Source organism: Lissotriton helveticus, chromosome 12, assembly GCF_964261635.1.
Source record: "Lissotriton helveticus chromosome 12, aLisHel1.1, whole genome shotgun sequence".
NCBI classification, from domain to species: Eukaryota; Metazoa; Chordata; class Amphibia; order Caudata; family Salamandridae; genus Lissotriton; species Lissotriton helveticus.
The window spans coordinates 873,627,377-873,646,780 of record NC_136073.1 but is presented as its reverse complement, the minus strand read 5'-3'; the positions used below and the strand labels follow the sequence as shown (position 1 = coordinate 873,646,780).

Below are 19,404 nucleotides of genomic sequence, written 5' to 3'. Positions count from 1 at the left end.
GATATGACAACACTTCTATTATTAAATTGGCTTAAACTAAATCACATCTATCAACAATCCCCAGTTAATACAATAAAAAAAACAAGATCACCGTTCCAGATAGATGTAATTGAAAAAAACCTCATTGCTGTCAGTCACAGCTTTGCACTGTCATCATTCACCTACATGTCTATGAAAGGAATGATGTCTGGGATGTTTCTCATTAGAAACTTGTAGCACAAACAAAACCAATGTTTTGAGAAAAAGATTATAGGCAACAAAAGTAAACCTGGTTTTCCTTTAAAATGAAGCACATGTTTTAAGCTGATATATAAAAAAGAATCTTAGTCGCTTTCATTTCTTTGACTAAGAATGAAAAGTTGCACAGTCGCGATTGTAATAGTGTGAGGCAGAGCTCAGATGGCAGCACAGGCATTGTCCAAACCTGATTAATTTCGTCTTGCGTGGATTTTAAAGACTTGATTATAGTCTCGAGTTGAACTTTCCCAGCCTGGATACTCTGCTCCAGCTGAGTCTCCTCCTGCTGCAGCCGGTTGAGCTCGGACTTGGCCCGGCTCAGTTCATCCTCCTGTGCTTTCATGTCCGATTCTTGAGAGTGGATCTGCATTTTCAAAGACGAAATCTAAGAAAAAAATAAGATACAGAAGCAAGTCAGAAAAGTACATAAAGCGTGTGGCACAAATGCAACTGATTTTATTATAAGCAAACAAACACTCAGAGTTCTGCGCAATTACTAACCGGAGAAAATTACCATTCCACATTATAATTGCAATTACACAATCAAAAGGCAGTATTCTGTGCAAACTGTTAGATTTAATCAACTGCTTTTTTTAATTTATAGGGTGCCACCAATGAAAGAAGTTGGCATCTGGCAGGGATAACTTTAATGAATCAAAAGCTATCAACAAAACAGTGACAAAACTGTTAAAGAGGCACGCGGAGCAAACAGGTAAGTGTAAATGCCTCCCATACTGCATACGCAAGGGCCCTCACTTGAGATCCAGTTGCATTCTAAGGCGGGAGGCTTCCACACTCTTGCAGTCAGATAGAGGAAGATGGAAGAGAAACTGGCTAGCCAACCACAGAGAACAGGTCTTCAAGCAGCAATATGGATGTGTACCAATGCGGATACGTGTACGTAAAGTACAGCACATTGAACTCTAAATTTTACTGCATATAGGCAGCTTCACATATGATTAAGTTTACAGGAGTTTTCTAGCTTTATGTTTACTTTTACCCTTGTCTCTCTTTGCTATTAACCTGTGTTCCATGTGTGTGTTTTAATGGATACCTTGGACATCAAGTTAAATGCACATTCACTGTAGCTACTTCAATCAATCAAACAATTCAATTGCTATTTAAAATCTCTTAAAAATCAATATAAATGGCTGCCAGTGAATTGCTTATAAAACATGTAACCTGAACAAAAACATAATATAAAATTTCAAACATTCTAGTATAAGAGGTGAATTTTGGGGAGGACATACTTACATGTCTTGCAGTTTCAGTGAAATACAACATAAACGACTTGCTGATAGAGGTGTAATCTTTTGAAATCTTAAAAGACTTACTCCAACACCTTCTGACCAAGGTCTACCTATTTTCACGCCTTTCACACCTTAACAGAACGGAAGCGCAGGGGACGAGCGCAGCGGGCGCGCCGGCAGCGCGCCAAAGGCAAGCCCGTCTGCGACCAGGCCGCGGCGAGCGCGGGCTACTCTGCCCAGCTTACCATAAGCCATGGGGCTTCCCCTTCACTATACTCTCGGGAGACTCTGCTCAACCTGAGTGAGTATGCGTGTGAAGGACACTTTTCATTTGCCGATACTGCTTTCCCTCTGAATGACTTTGCGATCAGGGGTCTGCTATCGTGCGGACTTCTTAATGTAAGATCACTGCCGAAGCATGCTGCTGAAATTCAACTATTAGTAGAAACTTATCAGTTAGATGCTCTTTTTTGTACCGAGACGTGGACCCACTCTGACTGTCTAATCGAACTTGACTGGCTTGTCCGCAGGATTATAAAATCCTGCATTTACCCAGACCCAAAGGTCGGGGGGTGGGAATTATCTATAGAGCCTCCTGGCACGTTAACATCCTAGATATGGACCCGGTTGTTGGGACTGAGCTCATCGGCCTTTCAATTAACAGTCATATAGGAGCTACCTTCACGGTAATTATCTGTTATCGCCCTCCGGGGGCCTTCAGTGCCCAGCATCAACAATCGCTACTTACTTCTCTTTCCAACATGGCGACTTCCCACAATAAGCTAATTATCATAGGGGATTTTAATTTATGGCCGAATGGTCCTTTAGATACTGGACTGCACAATCTTTTGCTCTCCTGTGAGAGCGTGGGGCTGCAACAACTAGTCAGGGAACCCACTCATAGAGCAGGGCACCGACTTGATCTTATCTTCTCCACCCGCAGCTAGTACATTTGAATGATATCCTGCCCATGGGCTGGACTGACCACTCTCTCCTTAAATTCTATATCAACTGTAAGGGAGCTAAAATGCCGGCACGCAGTACCTCCTCTGAAGTCACGTACAGACTGGAAAGCTCTGGAAAGGCGGAGAACTACTGGTGCCGTGTTCTAAGTGGAGGACAGCTTCTCTCCAAATTGTCCAGGTGAGGATAACTATGAGGCCTTCTGTCTTAGGATAGCGACAACTATTGACTCCTTAGTTCCACAAAAAAAATGTAAGCACAAGGGTAGAGTATCAGCTCCTTGGTTCGATGACTCTCTAAAGGCCCTTAAACTGGCCTGTAAGCAGGCTGAAAGAAAATGGAGACAGGGTTACCTTGATGCTAACAAGCAACTCAGGAAAACCAAACTTTTGGAATATAAAACTGCGATTATGAAATCCAAGTCCGCTTACTATTGTTCCACAATTTGTACAGCCGCCAACAGTTCCAAAAGTATCTTCCAGATTCTGAACAACCTTACCCACCCTGACTGCGCTAAAAAATCAATCCCTCCCACACAATCCCTTTGCGACAATCTTGCGTTGTTTTTCAAAGAAAAAATTGAGATTATCATTCGAAACCTGAGCATCTCCCCCACTCTGGCCGGCCCCACCGGCCCTGAGGTCATTGATTATGGAGTGGCGAGCCCAGGGTGCCAGCCTATGGACCGCTTGTGGGAGTTTCCCTCCATTACTGAGGTGGAATTTGACTGATTGGCTCAAGGGATCTCTTCGGGCTCTCCTCTTGACCCCATTCCTCCTAAAAACTGGAAGGCATCCGGAGAGGAACTCTTTCCCACTCTCCGCAGGATCTGCAATCAGTCCCTGAGCAGTGGCCTAGTCCCTGCCCCTTGGAAGCAGGCTCTCATTAGGCCACTGTTGAAGAAACCCTCTCTGAACCCTGAGTGTCTACAGAATTATCGACCAATCTCCCTGTTACCATTCCCGGGCAAAAATTGCCGAGCGCTGGGTGAGTTCATGTCTCTCCAAACATCTGGAGCAGAATCATTTTCTGGACGAAATACAATTCGGCTTTCGTCCAGCCCATGGCACTGAAACAGCTTTACTTACTGCCATGGAGGACCTTCGTATGCGTGCAGACAGGGGCCAGGCAGTAGCCTTGATCCTGTTGGACCTGTCTGCCGCATTCGATACGGTCAATCACGTGATTCTATTGGAGACTATGAGAGGCCGGGGTGGGCGGCACTGCCCTGCATTGGTTTCACTCCTTCCTGCGGGATAGGAAGCAGGCTGTGTCCCTCCCCCGTTTCAATCTGCCTTCTCCCCGGTGATCCATGGGGTGCCTCAAGGCTCGTCCATCAGCCCGATTTTATTTAACGTCTATCTAAAACCACTGATTCCGTTAATAAAATCCCACAGGCTAAAAGCAATTAACTATGCCGACGACACTCAGCTCATCCTCTCTTGGGAGGGCGAGGAAGCGATTCCTTTGGAGTCATTTCATGACTGTCTGCGAGACACGGCTGGCTGGCTACACAAAAATTCCCTACAGTTCAACGCCTCTAAAACCGAGGTTCTGTTCTGTGCCGGAAGTCGGATTCCTCGCCCGTTCCCGGCGGAGTTCTGGCCCCCTGAAACCCTGGAAAAGCCACAGCCGGTCACCACTGTTCGCAATCTGGGGGTTATGATGGACAACAAACTCAGCATGGAAGCCCAGGTTGCGAAAACAGTGTCCACCTGCTCCGCCCTTATTCGATCACTTCGCAAGATCTTGCCACTCCTTCCCTCACAGGCCCAGGCCTTAATAGTCAGGTGCACCATTCTTAGTCGCCTTGACTATTGCAATGCGCTGTTGCTCGAGGCCCCGTCTGTGCAGCTAGACAGACTCCAAAGAGTTCAAACTGCCGCTGCCAAACTGGCCCTGGGCTGGCCTAGGAGATCCTCGGCCACTGCGGCACTGGCCGAGCTTCATTGGCTCCCTATGAGACAGCGAGTTGCTTTTAAATCTCTCTATCTTGTTTTTAAAGCTTTGCATGGAGTCGGGCCCGACCCCCTGCAATCTATGTTTGACTGGTACATTCCAACCAGAGCCCTCCGATCTACAACGGCCTGTCTTGTCAAAGTACCAAGATTTTAAAAAGTCAGGACAGGAGGAAGATCTTTCAGGGTTGCAGCAGCGAAACTCTGGAACAGCTTGCCTTTGGATGTCCGTCAAACAAGTGAACTTCTCCCTTTTAGGAAACTGGTCAAAACTTGGCTGTTTCCAAAATGTTAACTGCTGCTTATTCAACTGTTGTCTCCCGGTGCATCTTTCTTAGGAGCTATCTCAGCGCCAGGATACCTGTAAGGTGATAGCTGCGCTATACAAATGTTTTAAATAAATAATTTAAATAAATAAAATTAACACTGTATGTTTCAAACAGGGAGACTGAATGAAATAGGACATGGACACCGGTGAATGAGCTGATGGGCTCCACTGTGGTAAGTGACCGGAGTAAAAACTGACAAAACATTTACCTAAACTATCCCTTACTGCATGGGCACACGCAAACCACTGGCGTAACGAAAAGTGAGGGGGACTCCCTGCACGGTACTTAGGGGGCCCCCCTCCAGGCTCAATCAGGAGCTCTCCCGGCCAGAGTGCAGTGCTGAGGGGGCCTCTTGGAGCTAGGGGCCCCCCGCACCGCGTGGGCTGCGGTGGCCTGTGTTACGCCCCTGACGCAAACATTTTCTATGGCTAACAAAGTTTGGTCAGTGATGTGATGGAGGGCCGCACTGATACCAGCCAGGTGGGGATTGGGAGGGGGGTGAGGGGGGGACACACTAGGTGGGTGTCGGAGGAAGTGAAACCAATTAACTAAAGTGTGTGATCCTAGGCAATTGTTTTAATTTTGCATTCCCTCCTTTTTCATTACTACATACGAGGATCTCGAAATTCATGACTTCAGGATGTGTGCTGCACAAAATCTTCTCCTGTGTTTGATTTAAGAAACCATAATGTTGTTCACGTAAAATATAAACCCAGGCCATCCAAAGGGTGCATATAACAACTGACTTAACTCTTAGTTCAGTATTGACATGGCTGTCAAGATGGGGAGGGGGCTCACGGGGAGGGGGCTCGAGGGGAGGAGTGGGAGGAAAATTTCTAAATTCAAATTTGAAAACTATCACTTAAAAAACAAAATATTTCTCAATGCACTGATCGAATCTTATGTACTAAGGTGAAATGGTTCTGCATGTCAATGATATACACTTTTGGAATTTTGAACACGTTATCATATTTTTACATGTTTGCTGCAATATGTCTTTAAAAATAAAGGTGTTTCTAAATTTAAGCTGTGCAGGAAACCCTAGTTACTTTTTTCCTTTAACTTAAATTAACCTTAAAAAAAATTCTTGCCTGTTTATTTAACTTCTTTTTAATGTTAGTGCGGAGTTGAATGTACAGCAGCCCAGTGCTGTTGTTGGCCAGGGAGGGGGGCATGTAAAGGTCAAGAGGGCCGCATGCAGCCCCTGGGCCATACTTTGAGCATCACTGCCTTACTAGTTTACCAGAGGCTGACATAAGACAGTAATGAAAGTGCCTGAATTTGGACTCAAAAAGCGTATTTCAATCATTCCACTTTCAGTCTTTTGCAGCGCTGATGTGCAGGGATGAACAGTAAAGCTCACGTAACAGATTAGCCATGCCTCTACCAGTACAATAAGTGAGCTTGCTAGAATGAAAGGCACCGATCAAAAATGTTCACAAATTAAGCAGAAAAGAAAACCAAGGAATCCTGACACATCCAGTGGCACACACAAAATGAGGCAGGTATGTCCTTTCACACTGCCTTGAGGCTGCTGCTCACCATCTGGGATTCCTCCTCGCACTTCTGCCGCACATCGCTCAGCATGTCCTTCAGCTTGGCTTTTTGCTGGTCCATTTCCTCAAGCCGGTCTTGTGCATCTTGCTTCTGGGCTTCCAACTGTTGTAAAATATTTGTTTCTCGATCTAAGTCATTCTGCAATTCCTGTTAGGGAGACAAGCAGTGGTAATTAACAACAACCAAATGTTACAACAATTTGAACATTATAATTAAGAAGCTTTCAGTATGCCCTTCTACAAAGATGTTACATTAACCTATGCTTACTGTGAATCAAAAACCCTGCAACTTTTTTATATCTATTTATCTAGATTTGCCATTTAAGTTCATAACTTTACAAACATCATAATCCATGCTATTGGTGGAAAGCAATATCGAAATTAACGTAACATGCTTTTATATATCTTTACATCCTTTTGCCATATGAACTTCCCTGTTACCCTTTGCGTGCGTCCATTAAAGAAAATCTTGCAAAAAGACTGTAAGAATCAAGTCTACCTTTTATTCCATTATTTTGCACCACTTACTACCATTGCGAACCTTTTTCATCCTGTGGTAATGGTTCTCTATAAAAATGTGTACATAATTTTAGGCTCTATTATCAAAATCTATTATGGCCTCAAAGATTCAATGGAAACTCCAAATTAGATTCAAAATGACCGGCATATTAGGTGTGCTCAAGAACATAATCAGGTAGCCACCCATCAAAGGCAAAGACAAAACTGCGGCAGTGCACAAGAGACTGACAATAGGGCTTGGACAATCATGTTCTAGAGGCAAGTGTAATTCCTTTACTTCATTATCTAAAAGTGTCCTTACTGGTTACCACTGCCACCATTTATTGATGGAGTCAACTAGGTTAATTGAAAATAACAATGTATTCACAACAGAGTGTGTGAAAGAATGGTCCATCAGGAAATATAATTTCAGAGTTCACAAGCAATGCCTATCACATGATAAGGAATGCGTTACTTACCTGTAACAGCAGTTATCCACTGTGGGTTATCCAGTATTATGGGTGTCTTTCATAGATTCACATGCCTGAATCATTCCCCGTCGTCGAGATGGGAGCCCCGGTAATAGAAAAGTAATGTCTAATAGACATACATAGAGAAAAGTAGGCCTAAAGGCCTTGCCTTAGTAGCCTATCTATGTCCTTTTGTAAAAAGGACCAAAATCCTGAAGGTAGCCAATCAGCTACCACCTCCCTCTAGAACCTTCCTGCCAGGAGCCTCAGTCTCTCAGATTTTCGTACGCACCAAGCTAGGTAGACGTAATATATGTTCTGGAGTGAGAGATGAGTACTTCCTGGGGAGGCGGGAGGGTTGCATGTGAATCTATGAAAGACACCAATACTGGATAACTGCTGTTACAGGTAAGTAACGCATTCCTTATCCAGTATTATGGGTGTCTTTCATAGATTCACATGCCTGAATCAGAATAGCAAGCAATACATTATGCACATTTGCGATGGAACATAAGAATTAGTCTGAGATAAAACATATCATACGACTATAAACCATCAGTAACACAAGGAATAAGTAAATAAATGTGCATACCATTGCAGGACGGTGGGAAGAAGGAAGGCTCATCTCACTGGAATAGATGGCGAAGTACAGCCTGGGCCACAGCTGCATCCTGCATCAGTTCCGTATCCAGGCAGTAGTGCCTGGTAAATGTATGCGGCGATTTCCAGGTCGCTGCTCTGCAAATGTCCAGAATCGGTACTCCAGCGAATAGTGCTGCCGATGTGGACACAGCCCTTGTGGAATGCGCTCGGACTGTGGAATGTAATGGACGTCCGGCTTTGTCATGGCAAAAGGCAATTGCCGCTGATATCCATCGGGAAATGCTTTGCTAAGAGAGTGGCATGCCTTTTCTAGGTCTGCTGAAGGCTATGAAAAGTTGATTTGTTTTTCTGAAATTTTTTGTTCTGTCTAGATAACATTTTAGACATCTCTTGAGGTCCAAAGAGTGGAGAGATCTTTCAGCCACAGTACTTGGGTTCGGGAAGAATGAGCGAAGTACAAGTGGTTCATTGAGATGGAAGTCCGAGGGGACTTTAGGAATGAAGCGAGGATTAGTTCTTAAAATGACTCTGTCCTCTCTGAATTGCATGAAAGGATCTTGTATAGAAAGCGCTTGTAACTCACTGACCCTTCTTGCTGATGTTAAGGCCAAAAGAAGTGCAGTTTTCCAAGAGATGTATTTGAGATCAGCCCTATGTATGGGCTCAAATGGATGTTTCATCAATTGGTTGAGTACTATATTAAGGTGCCATGTTGGTGGTATACGTCTTGGCCTTGGAAAAGATCTATAGAGTCCTTTAAGGAATTGCTTTATCAGCCTGTTGGACCATAGTGAGGGACCTCTTGAAGTCCTTGTAAAGCGTGAGATTGCTGCTAGATGAACTCTAATGGAGGCATGTGCAAGCCCTGTTTGTGCCAGATGTAGTAAATAAGGTAGTATTTGCTCTGGCGTGATTCTGAAAGGATGGATATTGTTGTCTGAACACCAAATACAAAAGCGTTTCCATTTCAAGGAATAAGTTTTGTTTGTACTGACAGCTCTTGCTTTAGCTAGGACATCCTTGCACTCCTGCGGGATGTTTAGGTGACAGAATTCTCTGTACTCAGGAGCCATGCCGATAATCTGAGAGATTTCAGATTCGGGTGGAGTACTTGGCCTCTGGACATTGAGAGAAGAGTTGGATGTTGACGTAGTTGGATTGATGGTTGAACAGAAAGGCGACGGAGGTCCGTGAACCAATGTTGTCTCGGCCAGTATGGGGCAATGAGAATCAAGGTGCAGTGTTCCATTTTCATTTTCCGAATGACTGGTTATCAGGGGAAATGGCGGAAATGCGTACGCAAACACGTTGTGCCATGCGATGGAAAATGCATTTCCTAGTGACCTCGGTTGGGGATGCCAGCTTGCGAAGCTGTGGCATTTGGCGTTCTCCCTGGTGGCAAAGAGGTCTATGTGTGGTTTGCCCCATGCCGAGAAGATGTCGTTGAGAACTTGTTGGTCCAGTTCCCATTCGTGGGACAGTGACCTCTGTCTGCTGAGAGCGTCTTCTATTATGTTGTCCTTTCCTGGGACATACTCTGCTGTCAATGTGATGTTGTTGAGCAGTAGCCAGTTCCAGATTTTTTGCGATTCTCGAGACAGCGTCAGAGAACGCGTCCCTCCCTGCTTGTTCAAGTAGTGCATTGTGGTTGTGTTGTCCGTGCGCACAAGCACTGCTGAGTTTTTGATGCGAGGGAGGAATGCCTGAAGAGAGTGAAGAACTGCTCTCAGTTCTAGGAGGTTGATATGTAGGGATTTTTCTCTGTCTGTCCATTTGCCACTGATTTGCAGATCCTGAAGAACTGCACCCCATCCCTCCAGAGAAGCGTCTGTTGTTATGACGTGTGGAGTTGCTGGTATCAAGAACGTTAGACCTTTGGATAAGTTCTTGTTCGTCGTCCACCACAGCAAAGCCTCGGTTATTTGTCGAGTGATAACCATGTGATCCTCGAAAGAGCCTGTACATTGGGTCCACTGTTTGTTCAGAGCCTCCTGAAGGGGGCGCATTCTGAGCCGACAGTGAGGGATGAGAAGTATGCAGGAAGACATCATCCCTAGAAGGGATTTGAAAGTTCGGACTTTGATGGACTTTTTCTAAGACACTGCGGTAGCCAGAGCCATCAGTTTGTGTTTTCTGTCTTGAGAAGGGAAGGCTTTGGAAGAAATGGTGTTTAGAGTTGCCCCCAGGAATGTTATAATTCTGGTGGGTTGCAAGGTTGATTTCTCGTAGTTGAGAGTTAAACCTAGGTGCTGGAAAATATCGAGACAGGCGGTTGAAGACAGCTGCGCGTCTGTGAGAGATGGTGCTTTCACCAGCCAGTCGTCTAGGTAGGGGAAGACCTGGTGATTCTGCTGTCTGAGAAAAGCTGCCACTGGAGCCAGGCATTTCGTAAAAATGCGTGGCGCTGATTTGAGGCCAAATGGTAGGACACAGAATTGGTAGTGTTGACCTGCCACTTCGAAGCGAAGAAATTTTTTGTGGCGATTGTGTATCGGGATATGGTAATATGCGTCTTGCAGGTCCAAAGACGTCATATAGTCTCCTTCCTCTAAGGATCCTAAGATTTCCTGGATCGTCACCATTCGAAACGATTGGCTCTTTAGGAAGGCATTGAGTGCCCTGAGATCGAGAATGGGCCTCCATTTCTTCTTTTTCTGCTGAATTAAAAAGAAGCGGGAATAAAATCCCTTCCCTTTCTGGGCGGATGGAACTCGTTCTATTGCTCCCTTCTTCAGCATTGAAGAGATTTCTTGTAGAAGCAAACGAAGGTGCTTGTGTGGAAGTTTGCGAGGAGGAGTTAACGGTGGGATTGAGTTGAATTCCAATGTGTGACCGTGCTGGACTAATTGGAGAACCCACCGATCCGTCGTTATCGATCTCCAGTTGTGGAGGAAATGTGTCAATTTTCCTCCAATCTTGAGAGGACACGACGGTGTGGGGAGTGTCTGCTGGAATAGGTCATTGTCTTCCTCCGGTCGTTTTCTTCTGGGATTTGCCCCTGAAGTTCGATCTCCCATAGGAGGTCAGACGACCTTGTTGTTGCTGTCGCTGCTGATATTGTGAGCGATTTTGGTTGTAGGAGTAAGAGGATCTTCCCTGATATGATCCTCTGTATGTGGGCTGACCTCGTCCTCTGTTCCCTCGAAAGGACTGAGTTTTGAATTGTAAAGTCCCGAGAGCTCTTGCAGTGTCAGTGTCTTTCTTGATCGTCTGCAAGGCTTCATCTATCTTTGCTCCAAATAGATGCTGTCCGTCATAGGGCATGTCCAAAACTTTGGTTTGGACCTCTTGACGGAAGGACGTCGCTTTGAGCCATCCATGTCTGCGCAAAACAGCTGCGCCTGCTAGCTGTCTAAAGCCTGTCATGGCGACATCCACAGCTGAATCAATGATCTCCGATGCGGACATCTGTCCTTTTTTAAGGAGTGACTGGACTTCATCCTTTAAATCTTCGGGTACATCCGCCAGATACGGAACGATATCTTCCCATAATTGTCTATTGTATCTGCCTAGCAGAGCAATGGCGTTGGCCACCTTTACCGTCATGGCTGACGTTGTGGAGAAGCGTTTGCCGATGCCATCTAATTTTCTGCCCTCTTTGTCTGGTGGCGCTGACAGTGGCGAGGATGGATTTCTGGAATTCTTTTGAGCGGCTTGGGTGACTACTGAATCCGGCTTGGGATGTGTATTAAGGCAAATAGGTGCAGATGTTGGTGCCTTATACTTTTTGTCTAGTCTAGGCACCACTATTGATACAGAAGCAGGCGTTTGCATGAGTTGCTGACCTTGTTCCCAGATGTAATCTATTAAGGGAATTGACCTCGACGATTTCTTTATAGGATCTTTAAAGTCATAGAGAAAACAATCTGTTTCCTTTGATTCCATGGTCATGTGGAATCTAATGGCTGCTCTCTCAATTAAATTGTGGAATCCGCCGATATCCACTGGTGGAGAGTCTGAAGTGTTAGGTTCCGGCGTGGCTGGTGAATGGGCGACGTAATCCTCGCCGTCTCTGTTATGTGAAAGGTCGTCTCTAACCTCTCCTTCTTCAGGAACATCTTCTTCTTCCTCAGAAGATTGAATGTTATGCACCGTTTCACTTTCCTGCGACATAACCAAAGGTGGTGGTCGTGATCTTGGGGATTGGTGCGGTCTGGATGACTCGTGAGGCTTCTCCTTGGAATTGGCCGCTGGTGATTCTGGGAATCGTTTTTTGTAGTCTGTGATTAAGAATTGTAAGTCAGAGACTATTTCAGCCGGCAGGCATATCATCGGAGTAACTCGGGTATGTTCTTGGATCTGCGTAGTTTCCTCCGTAAAGATGACATCATCACCGTCATCGTCAGTACTCTGGCATTTGACATTGAGATCTGACGGACTGGTAGCCTGTTCGAATTGGTCGTCATCAGATTCATCAGTTTGCAATAAGCAGGCTGGAGGTAGTTTCTGAACCCTACTGGGTGATGTTAATTCTGGTGTAATAGGAAGTTTGGTGAACATTTTTGATGGGATCAACTCAGCTTTTTTCCATGGCGTCGACGATGAGGTCGTCGACGGTGTCGTCGACGGTAATGACGACGATCGTTTGTCGGGCGTCGACGATTCTCTCGTCGTCGTCGCTGTCGTCGGCGATGTGATCGTCGACGGTGTGGTCGTCGGCGCAATCTTCGCCGTCGTCGACGCGGTCGTCGATGGTACTTTCGTCGTCGAAGATGTTCTCGTCGACGATGTACTTTTAGACGTCGGCGTTGCTTTCGTCGTCGGTGGCGACTTTGGCGTCGACGGTGCTCTCGTCGACGACATAGCGGATGTCGACGGAATCTTCGTCGACGGTGAAGGCGTCGTCGTCTTTTGTTTTATCATCGTCGTCGATGTCGTCGTTGTCGATGGCGACGTCGACGAAGCTTTAACAAATGACTGCTGCTTTTTAATGAGTACAATCGACGACAGTGGCTTACCCATCGTCGACGATTGGGTGGTCGTCGTCGTTGAAGCAAAGGCGGACGAAGCCATCGTCGTCGAAACCGTCGTCGTCGACGTGGAGACATATGTGGTTTTTCTTGAAGAAAACGTCGACGCGGTCGTCGACGAAGACTGCGATGGCTTTTTGAAGGTTGTCGGCTCCTTCACAGACGTGTCTGATCTTACCTCAGAAGACTTGGTAGTAGTCTTTTTGTGAGGGACGTCTGAATGGCTAGGGGAAGCCTCCCTTGGCCGTTTCAAGGACAGTTTTGAAGAAACTGAAGCCATTTCACTGCCCTCCGAGGACAGCACATCATCATCTCTGGTCTTAAGTCTGTTTAGCCAGAGGAGCAGTCTTCCTTCTCTATCTTTGAGAGTTTTAGTAGAAAATGTTCTACAAATCCTACATTCCTTGACAGAATGATCCGGATAAAGACAGTAGAGACAAGTCTCATGCTTGTCATCAATGTGCAGTCTCTTCTTGCCACAAGAGGAACAGGCTCTAAATAGTCCTTTCTTCTGTTGTTCAGCCATAGTAGAAGCAAATAATCCAAATTTTCTGTTGAAAAAGTGAGAAATTCAAGAAACCTGAGGAGAGCTCAGGTGGGGACTCCCTAGCACAACGTGCGGTAGAAAATCTGAGAGACTGAGGCTCCTGGCAGGAAGGTTCTAGAGGGAGGTGGTAGCTGATTGGCTACCTTCAGGATTTTGGTCCTTTTTACAAAAGGACATAGATAGGCTACTAAGGCAAGGCCTTTAGGCCTACTTTTCTCTATGTATGTCTATTAGACATTACTTTTCTATTACCGGGGCTCCCATCTCGACGACGGGGAATGATTCAGGCATGTGAATCTATGAAAGACACCCATAATACTGGATAACCCACAGTGACTGCACTTTTTGTAATTTGTAAAGCACAAACCTGGTAAATGCACATCAGAGAACCTCACAACAGAACCAGACTAAGTTACATTCCCCTCCCCCCCCCTTTTTTAGGCACATGGAGAATAGGTGATTTACTCACAATCACAGCCTGTTGAGCGGAGGCTGAGATTTAAACCTGGTTGCCCATGTTCCAAAGTCAACAGCTCTAGCCATTAGTCCACATCTCCTACATGACTATGTTGCAGTTCTCAAAAAGTTACATCATCATTATTGTGAGAAGTTGGCCTGATGTGCAGTGTTCACTATTCTAGTGATCACTATATATCAGTCCAAACAACCCTTATTGATGATTGGTTGTAAGTCAACCTTATAGACCAGCTATCCTAGTAGCATGGATACGAGCAGTCTAAGGCTAAGACTCTAGAGGGCGTGTTAAGCCAGCTGTTTTACCATCACATTACCCCTTGAACACCCAGTGAAAGGACACCACACAAGTGTTATGAAAATAAACAATGTATTTATTAGAATCACAACAACCCTGTACTCTTTATGAGGACAGGGTGCTAAGCACACAACAAAACTCTTATGAAAATACTTAAGTTAGCACGTTATACACAAATGCCCGAGGGGCACGAAAAACCATATACTTTAAAAGTGGAATGCGAAATTACTAGCAGGTAAGTACAGTACTAATAGGCTTTGGGATCGCTGGGACTTGACTAGGGAATCGTTAGATTACTTCTAGGAGACCTAGGGGACTCGGGTGCAGAGTGTGCACTCTCACGCGGGATGCGGGACAAAGTCTATGGAAGCTAGTAAAGGCAGAGTTAGTGTTCACGGGCGAACCCGACCTGGTAGGGAGAAAACGACAGTGGATCCTGACCCTTGGATAGTGAGGCTATGCTGGGACACCGAAGTGCCGAAGTTACCTAGCCCAGGGGCTGCAGCTGCATAGGTCTGAAAAGACGTCGGGAATCTCGTTGCCGGACCAGGAGCCTGGAAGAAGGAAGTTGCTGGCAGGCGACCAGTGAAGGAAAGTTCGATGGATCCAAGCCTGGATCAAGGAAGAAGGAAACCTGAAAGCAGAGGGGACCAAGTTCTTGAATCACTAGCCAGTGATTAAGTGGGCACCAGGATGGCACCGGGCGAAGTCACCGCAGTCAGGTGAGTGGGCGCTGCTGGGCTCTGCAGTCTCTCGGACCAGGAGGCGTTGTCGGCGACCAGGATGGAGGTGCGAGCTGTCCCACGAAGGTTCTTGCTGTCGACGTCGCTGGACCCAGGATTGGGCAACAAGTCTTGGCAAATGCAAGGCCCACGCGGTGGACCTAAAATGGCGTCTTAGCCGGACCAGGAGGGTCCAGGGTGCTTCTCCGATGGAGGGAAGCAAGGGCCAGTCTGGAGCAACCAGACCAGCAGCAGTGTTGTCGTCGGGCGTCGTTCGGAAGGCCACAAGCCAGCGGGCTAGTAGCCAAACAACGCGGTGAGCAGCAAAAAGCAGAAGGGCCCCACGCCGATCGTGGAGATGCTGGGGGGCTGCTCTTCGGTGCTGGAGCTGCTCAGGGTGGGGGCTTCTCGGACCCCAAAGCACTCACCAGGAAATTACTCGGTGGGCTTGCTGTGCAGAAGTCGTGCAGTCTTGGCGATGGCCGGTCCCTCGAGGTCTCGTCGCACCCACGGTTCTCAGCTGTGCTGTAGAGGTGGGTAGAGGTCAGAGGTGCCAGGGAAGCCGGGTCTCGTCGAGCTGGGCAGTCGGATTCCGGAGGAAGGACGTGCAGCAGACCGCAGTGTTCTTAGATGGTGCCTGCGGATGCAGGGTGACTACTCCTTAGCCACAAGGGAGAATCTTGAGGAAGAAATCGTGAAGTCCTTTCGTGGAAAGTGGTATCTTGATTCCAAAGATGATCTGATTTGGAAGGGGGCCAGTCTCTACCTTTATCTTGGAAAAGGGGGCTGGCACGCGACTAAGTCCTGCCCTAGGGGTGGGACCAGGAGGGGGGTGGTTACACCCACTTCCTTGGCGGGCTTTTCTCCAGCACAGGGTCTGGAGTGTCCCTGGAACTGGTTTAAGCCAGCCTATGCACAGTGAGCACCGGGGTGCCACGTGCAGTCACCTTCCTCTGAAGCCCTGCCTACCTACAATACACAAAACCCTGTCTGGGACGGTGCTGGCACCGCCCCTGGCAGGAAACCCTTTGTCCTTATCTCCTGCTCTGGGAGGACTCCCAGCAGCAGGAGGGCAGACTTGTGTCTCGGTGGCAGCATCCATTTTGTGGATGCTAAGGCTCTGTCTGACTTTTAACCGGGTTATAGGTTACATGCATGTCGTGTGCCTCTAGAAGGGTGGAATGCTAACCCCGTCGCCAGAATTGGCGAGGGGTTAGTATTCCAATTCGTATGACACCTTACTCGACATGTTTTGATAAAGCGATACCAGAGTTGGCATATAACCGCGAGGATTATAGTGCACTTAAGAGTATATGGTATGCGATATCATGGAAACGGCTAAGGGATGGATCCCGAAAGCCGCAGACAGGCTCAGCTCGTGCCAGAGCACCATCTCACACGATTCCAAGCACTCTGCCTTCAGGATTGTTAAGGCCTGCCATAGGAGTGACTGATAGGAGATCTGTGTGTCCATTTTAGGTTTAGATATAGGTATACTATATCTAAAGCAAAGGGTGAGTACACCATCTTGCCCCAGCTGTCGTGCAGCCAGTTGTATCAGTTTAGTTAGTCAGCCCAGGGGTGGCATAATACATGCTTCAGCCCCTGGGAGACTTCTGGGTACACCTCAGCCCTGGGTACAGGGACTTGGAGAGGGCCCAGTGCCAATTCAGTACCTGAGTACAATTTGGATAGAGAGAACAGCTAGGCTGTGGGTCTGATTAGCAGGCCCACAGCCAGGGAAAGTCGTAAACCAGTGCAGCAAAAAGCAAAAATCTGGGTGATCATAGGATTGCAGACCCTACTCTCCTACAATTATGAAATAAGCACAGGCTACTTTGTGTTTTGCGGACTGAGCCTTTGGTAATCCATAGTATATTAAAATGTACTGACTACAGAGAAACCCTTATCACACACTAAAAATATAATATGTTGGGCCAAAGACCACAATAGGTAATAGCACTTAGTATTGTAAGAATCAATTAAGAATATTTGAATCTCCCTCACTTCTGGCTGGCATTGCTATACGGAGCAAACTTGACGGTAAACACAATTACATCTATTGCTAGCAAATTTATCAAGCATTGCATGTCACCCTGTAAGGAACTCCAGGCAAAGTCTCTGTGAAAGCAGGAATTGAGAAAGCAGCTGTAGACTCAGATGTAGGCAACACCCCTGGGAAAAGTCATTGGAGCATGGTTAACAATTAAAGAAGGTTTGAACAGTTCACTTTTCAGACACTTCTTGAAGCACATGTTTTTGTGTATGTATTTAAGATAATTCATACTGACCCTACTAGACAGCTAAGCATAAAAGAAGGAGCCAGCAGAGATTCTGGGCCACAGTGCCAGATTTAACTGAAAACCTTCCAATTTCAAGAAGAAACTTTAAATACAGACAACAATACAGAGTTTGAATTGCATGTAACACAGGGTTAGCATTGCAGAGGAAACTCACTGTGTATTCTACTGCGACTTTCAAAATGCAGAGGATTCAGTTCCTTGCAAATTCTAAATGAGTTCCTCTGCTCTAGAATTAGTTGCGCAACAGCTTCACCTGAGGTCGCGTTCTAGTATCTATGATTCTGCCAGATAAATCCGAGCAGAAAATAAGTCTTGTTCTAAATCAAAGAACTGCAGATTCATGTTCCTAGAAAACGTAATTAAGGAATACAGTAATGTGTGGTGCAGACTACATTGTTTACCTCAGGAAATTGTATTTTAGGGGTATTAAATACTAAACCTTGAATCTCACAAACCTAAGTAAACCCTGCACAATCTTCATATTTTCCACTCTGCCAAACCCCTGCTGACCAGGCCTCAGAAAGCACAAGTCCTCTTACCTGAACTTCATTTGTCTTCTGTCGGATTGCATCTTCTTTGTCTCGGATGTCGTGCTCAAGTGCATATTTTTCCCTGAAGGGAATTCAAAACAAAATCCTCTATCAAAATTATTTTAAAAGACAGCCTGCAGCGTATTTCCAAAAACAAAGGAGCGTGGTAAATAATAACATTGTCACTTGTGAATGAAACAGGCCATATAAAGTGGACACAGAAAAAGAAAGAGAGAGTGAGACAGGCAGAGAGATAAGAAGTGTGTGTAAGACAGAGAGAGAGAGAAAGAGTGAAAGAGTTGGTATAAAAGAGGAAAAAAGGAAGACACAAATTACTGCAGTTTCAGAAGAGAATTAGGAAGCCCTGCTTACAGGTTTGAAACACTAGAGACTGTGGACTGTAAGTCAATATCTGTTTAGAATATTGGCTTAATTTATAGAGTTGGATTTATATATTCTATCTCCCCGAGCCTTAATACCCAACAAATGAGCTGGTAGTGCCCGAATGTAGAAAAACGCTGAGAGCAGACAGTGAAATCGTTCAGTTGTCTTGAAGAATTAGACTTTAAACTGAAGATCACCGTTTCAAATAATTCTTCTTTCAGTCAACAATTCATGCATTTGATGCTAAAATAATTACTGCTGCTTTCAGAGTAAAGTGAAAACATTTGTTTATAGAGGCATAAAACAACAATACTGTGCTAGCTGGAACTCAATACAACAGTTCTCTGTTCTATCAATGACCTCTAATAAGATGTTTTACTTAATTAACAAACCAAAGGTGATGGATCACTTGACGATTATTCATTAAAAGTGATGTTGGGCGAATGTAAAGTTGACTATCTGTTGCTTTACCTTTGTTTTGCTCTTTCTACATTGCTAGCTACCTGCTGCTTTAGATCCTCCTCCGGCGCTGTTCTGCCTCAGGCTCCTCCCATTTTGTTTTTATTTTCTTATGTGCAGTTCTCCCACCTCTTTTTTTTTTACATAATTTTATTGATTTTACAAATAGTACAACACACAAAATTTGACTGTCAATATCAGTAGTGAGTATGTATTACAAATGGCACGCAACCTCCTCTTTACTCGTTCTTTCACAGTTCTGATTGCTTTTTCAGTTGTTTTCTTTCCGGCACAGTTTGGATTGTTAAAAAGGGAAATCTTTCAATTATCAAGAACTACAAAAAACATACTTTGCTTCCTTTAATGAGTATTTGGTGACACATCAAGAATCCAATTTTATGCATCACGTCCATTCTGAAGATACATTGGTGCAACGGGCAATTGAAACCCAGATCAACATGTCATCCTCGGTTTTAAAAAGACTAAAAGGTAGGACACGTAGCTTCTGCATTTGAAGACTGTATGCGAGAGCCGGGCCCAGTTGTGTCTTAGCTCTGCTGTTATGCCCATTACAGGATCGAAAAGAAACCATCACATCATTTCTGATTTGAAATCTCTAAACGGACTGTCATATATGAGGAAAAAATTAATTGGAAAATTGCCTGCATGACCCATAAAGCCCTACACTTCAACACTCCGAGATACCTTGCAGAAAAACTAGAGCTATCTGGTAGCATTAGAGCATCTAGAGGCACTAGTTTCCTACTGCCGAAATTAATTGTTTTTAAAACATACAACGAGCCTTTTTGGGTACTGCTCCGAGAATCTGGAACACACTACCCCATGAAATTAG

The 19,404-nt window shown here is 45.5% G+C and overlaps 1 protein-coding gene across 2 annotated transcripts in view; it reads right to left on the bottom strand.

Annotated features, from left to right (window-relative positions):
• EPS15L1 (epidermal growth factor receptor pathway substrate 15 like 1) overlaps window positions 1–19,404 on the bottom strand; it is a 284,608-nt gene that overhangs the window by 167,078 nt on the left and 98,126 nt on the right. For both annotated transcript variants that reach the window (XM_078671329.1, XM_078671330.1), the window contains 3 exons: window positions 17,718–17,790; window positions 6,280–6,441; window positions 425–622 (listed from right to left, as the gene is read on the bottom strand). In XM_078671329.1, the coding sequence (XP_078527455.1) occupies window positions 425–622; window positions 6,280–6,441; window positions 17,718–17,790 (433 nt within the window). The remainder of the gene's footprint in view (window positions 1–424; window positions 623–6,279; window positions 6,442–17,717; window positions 17,791–19,404) is intronic.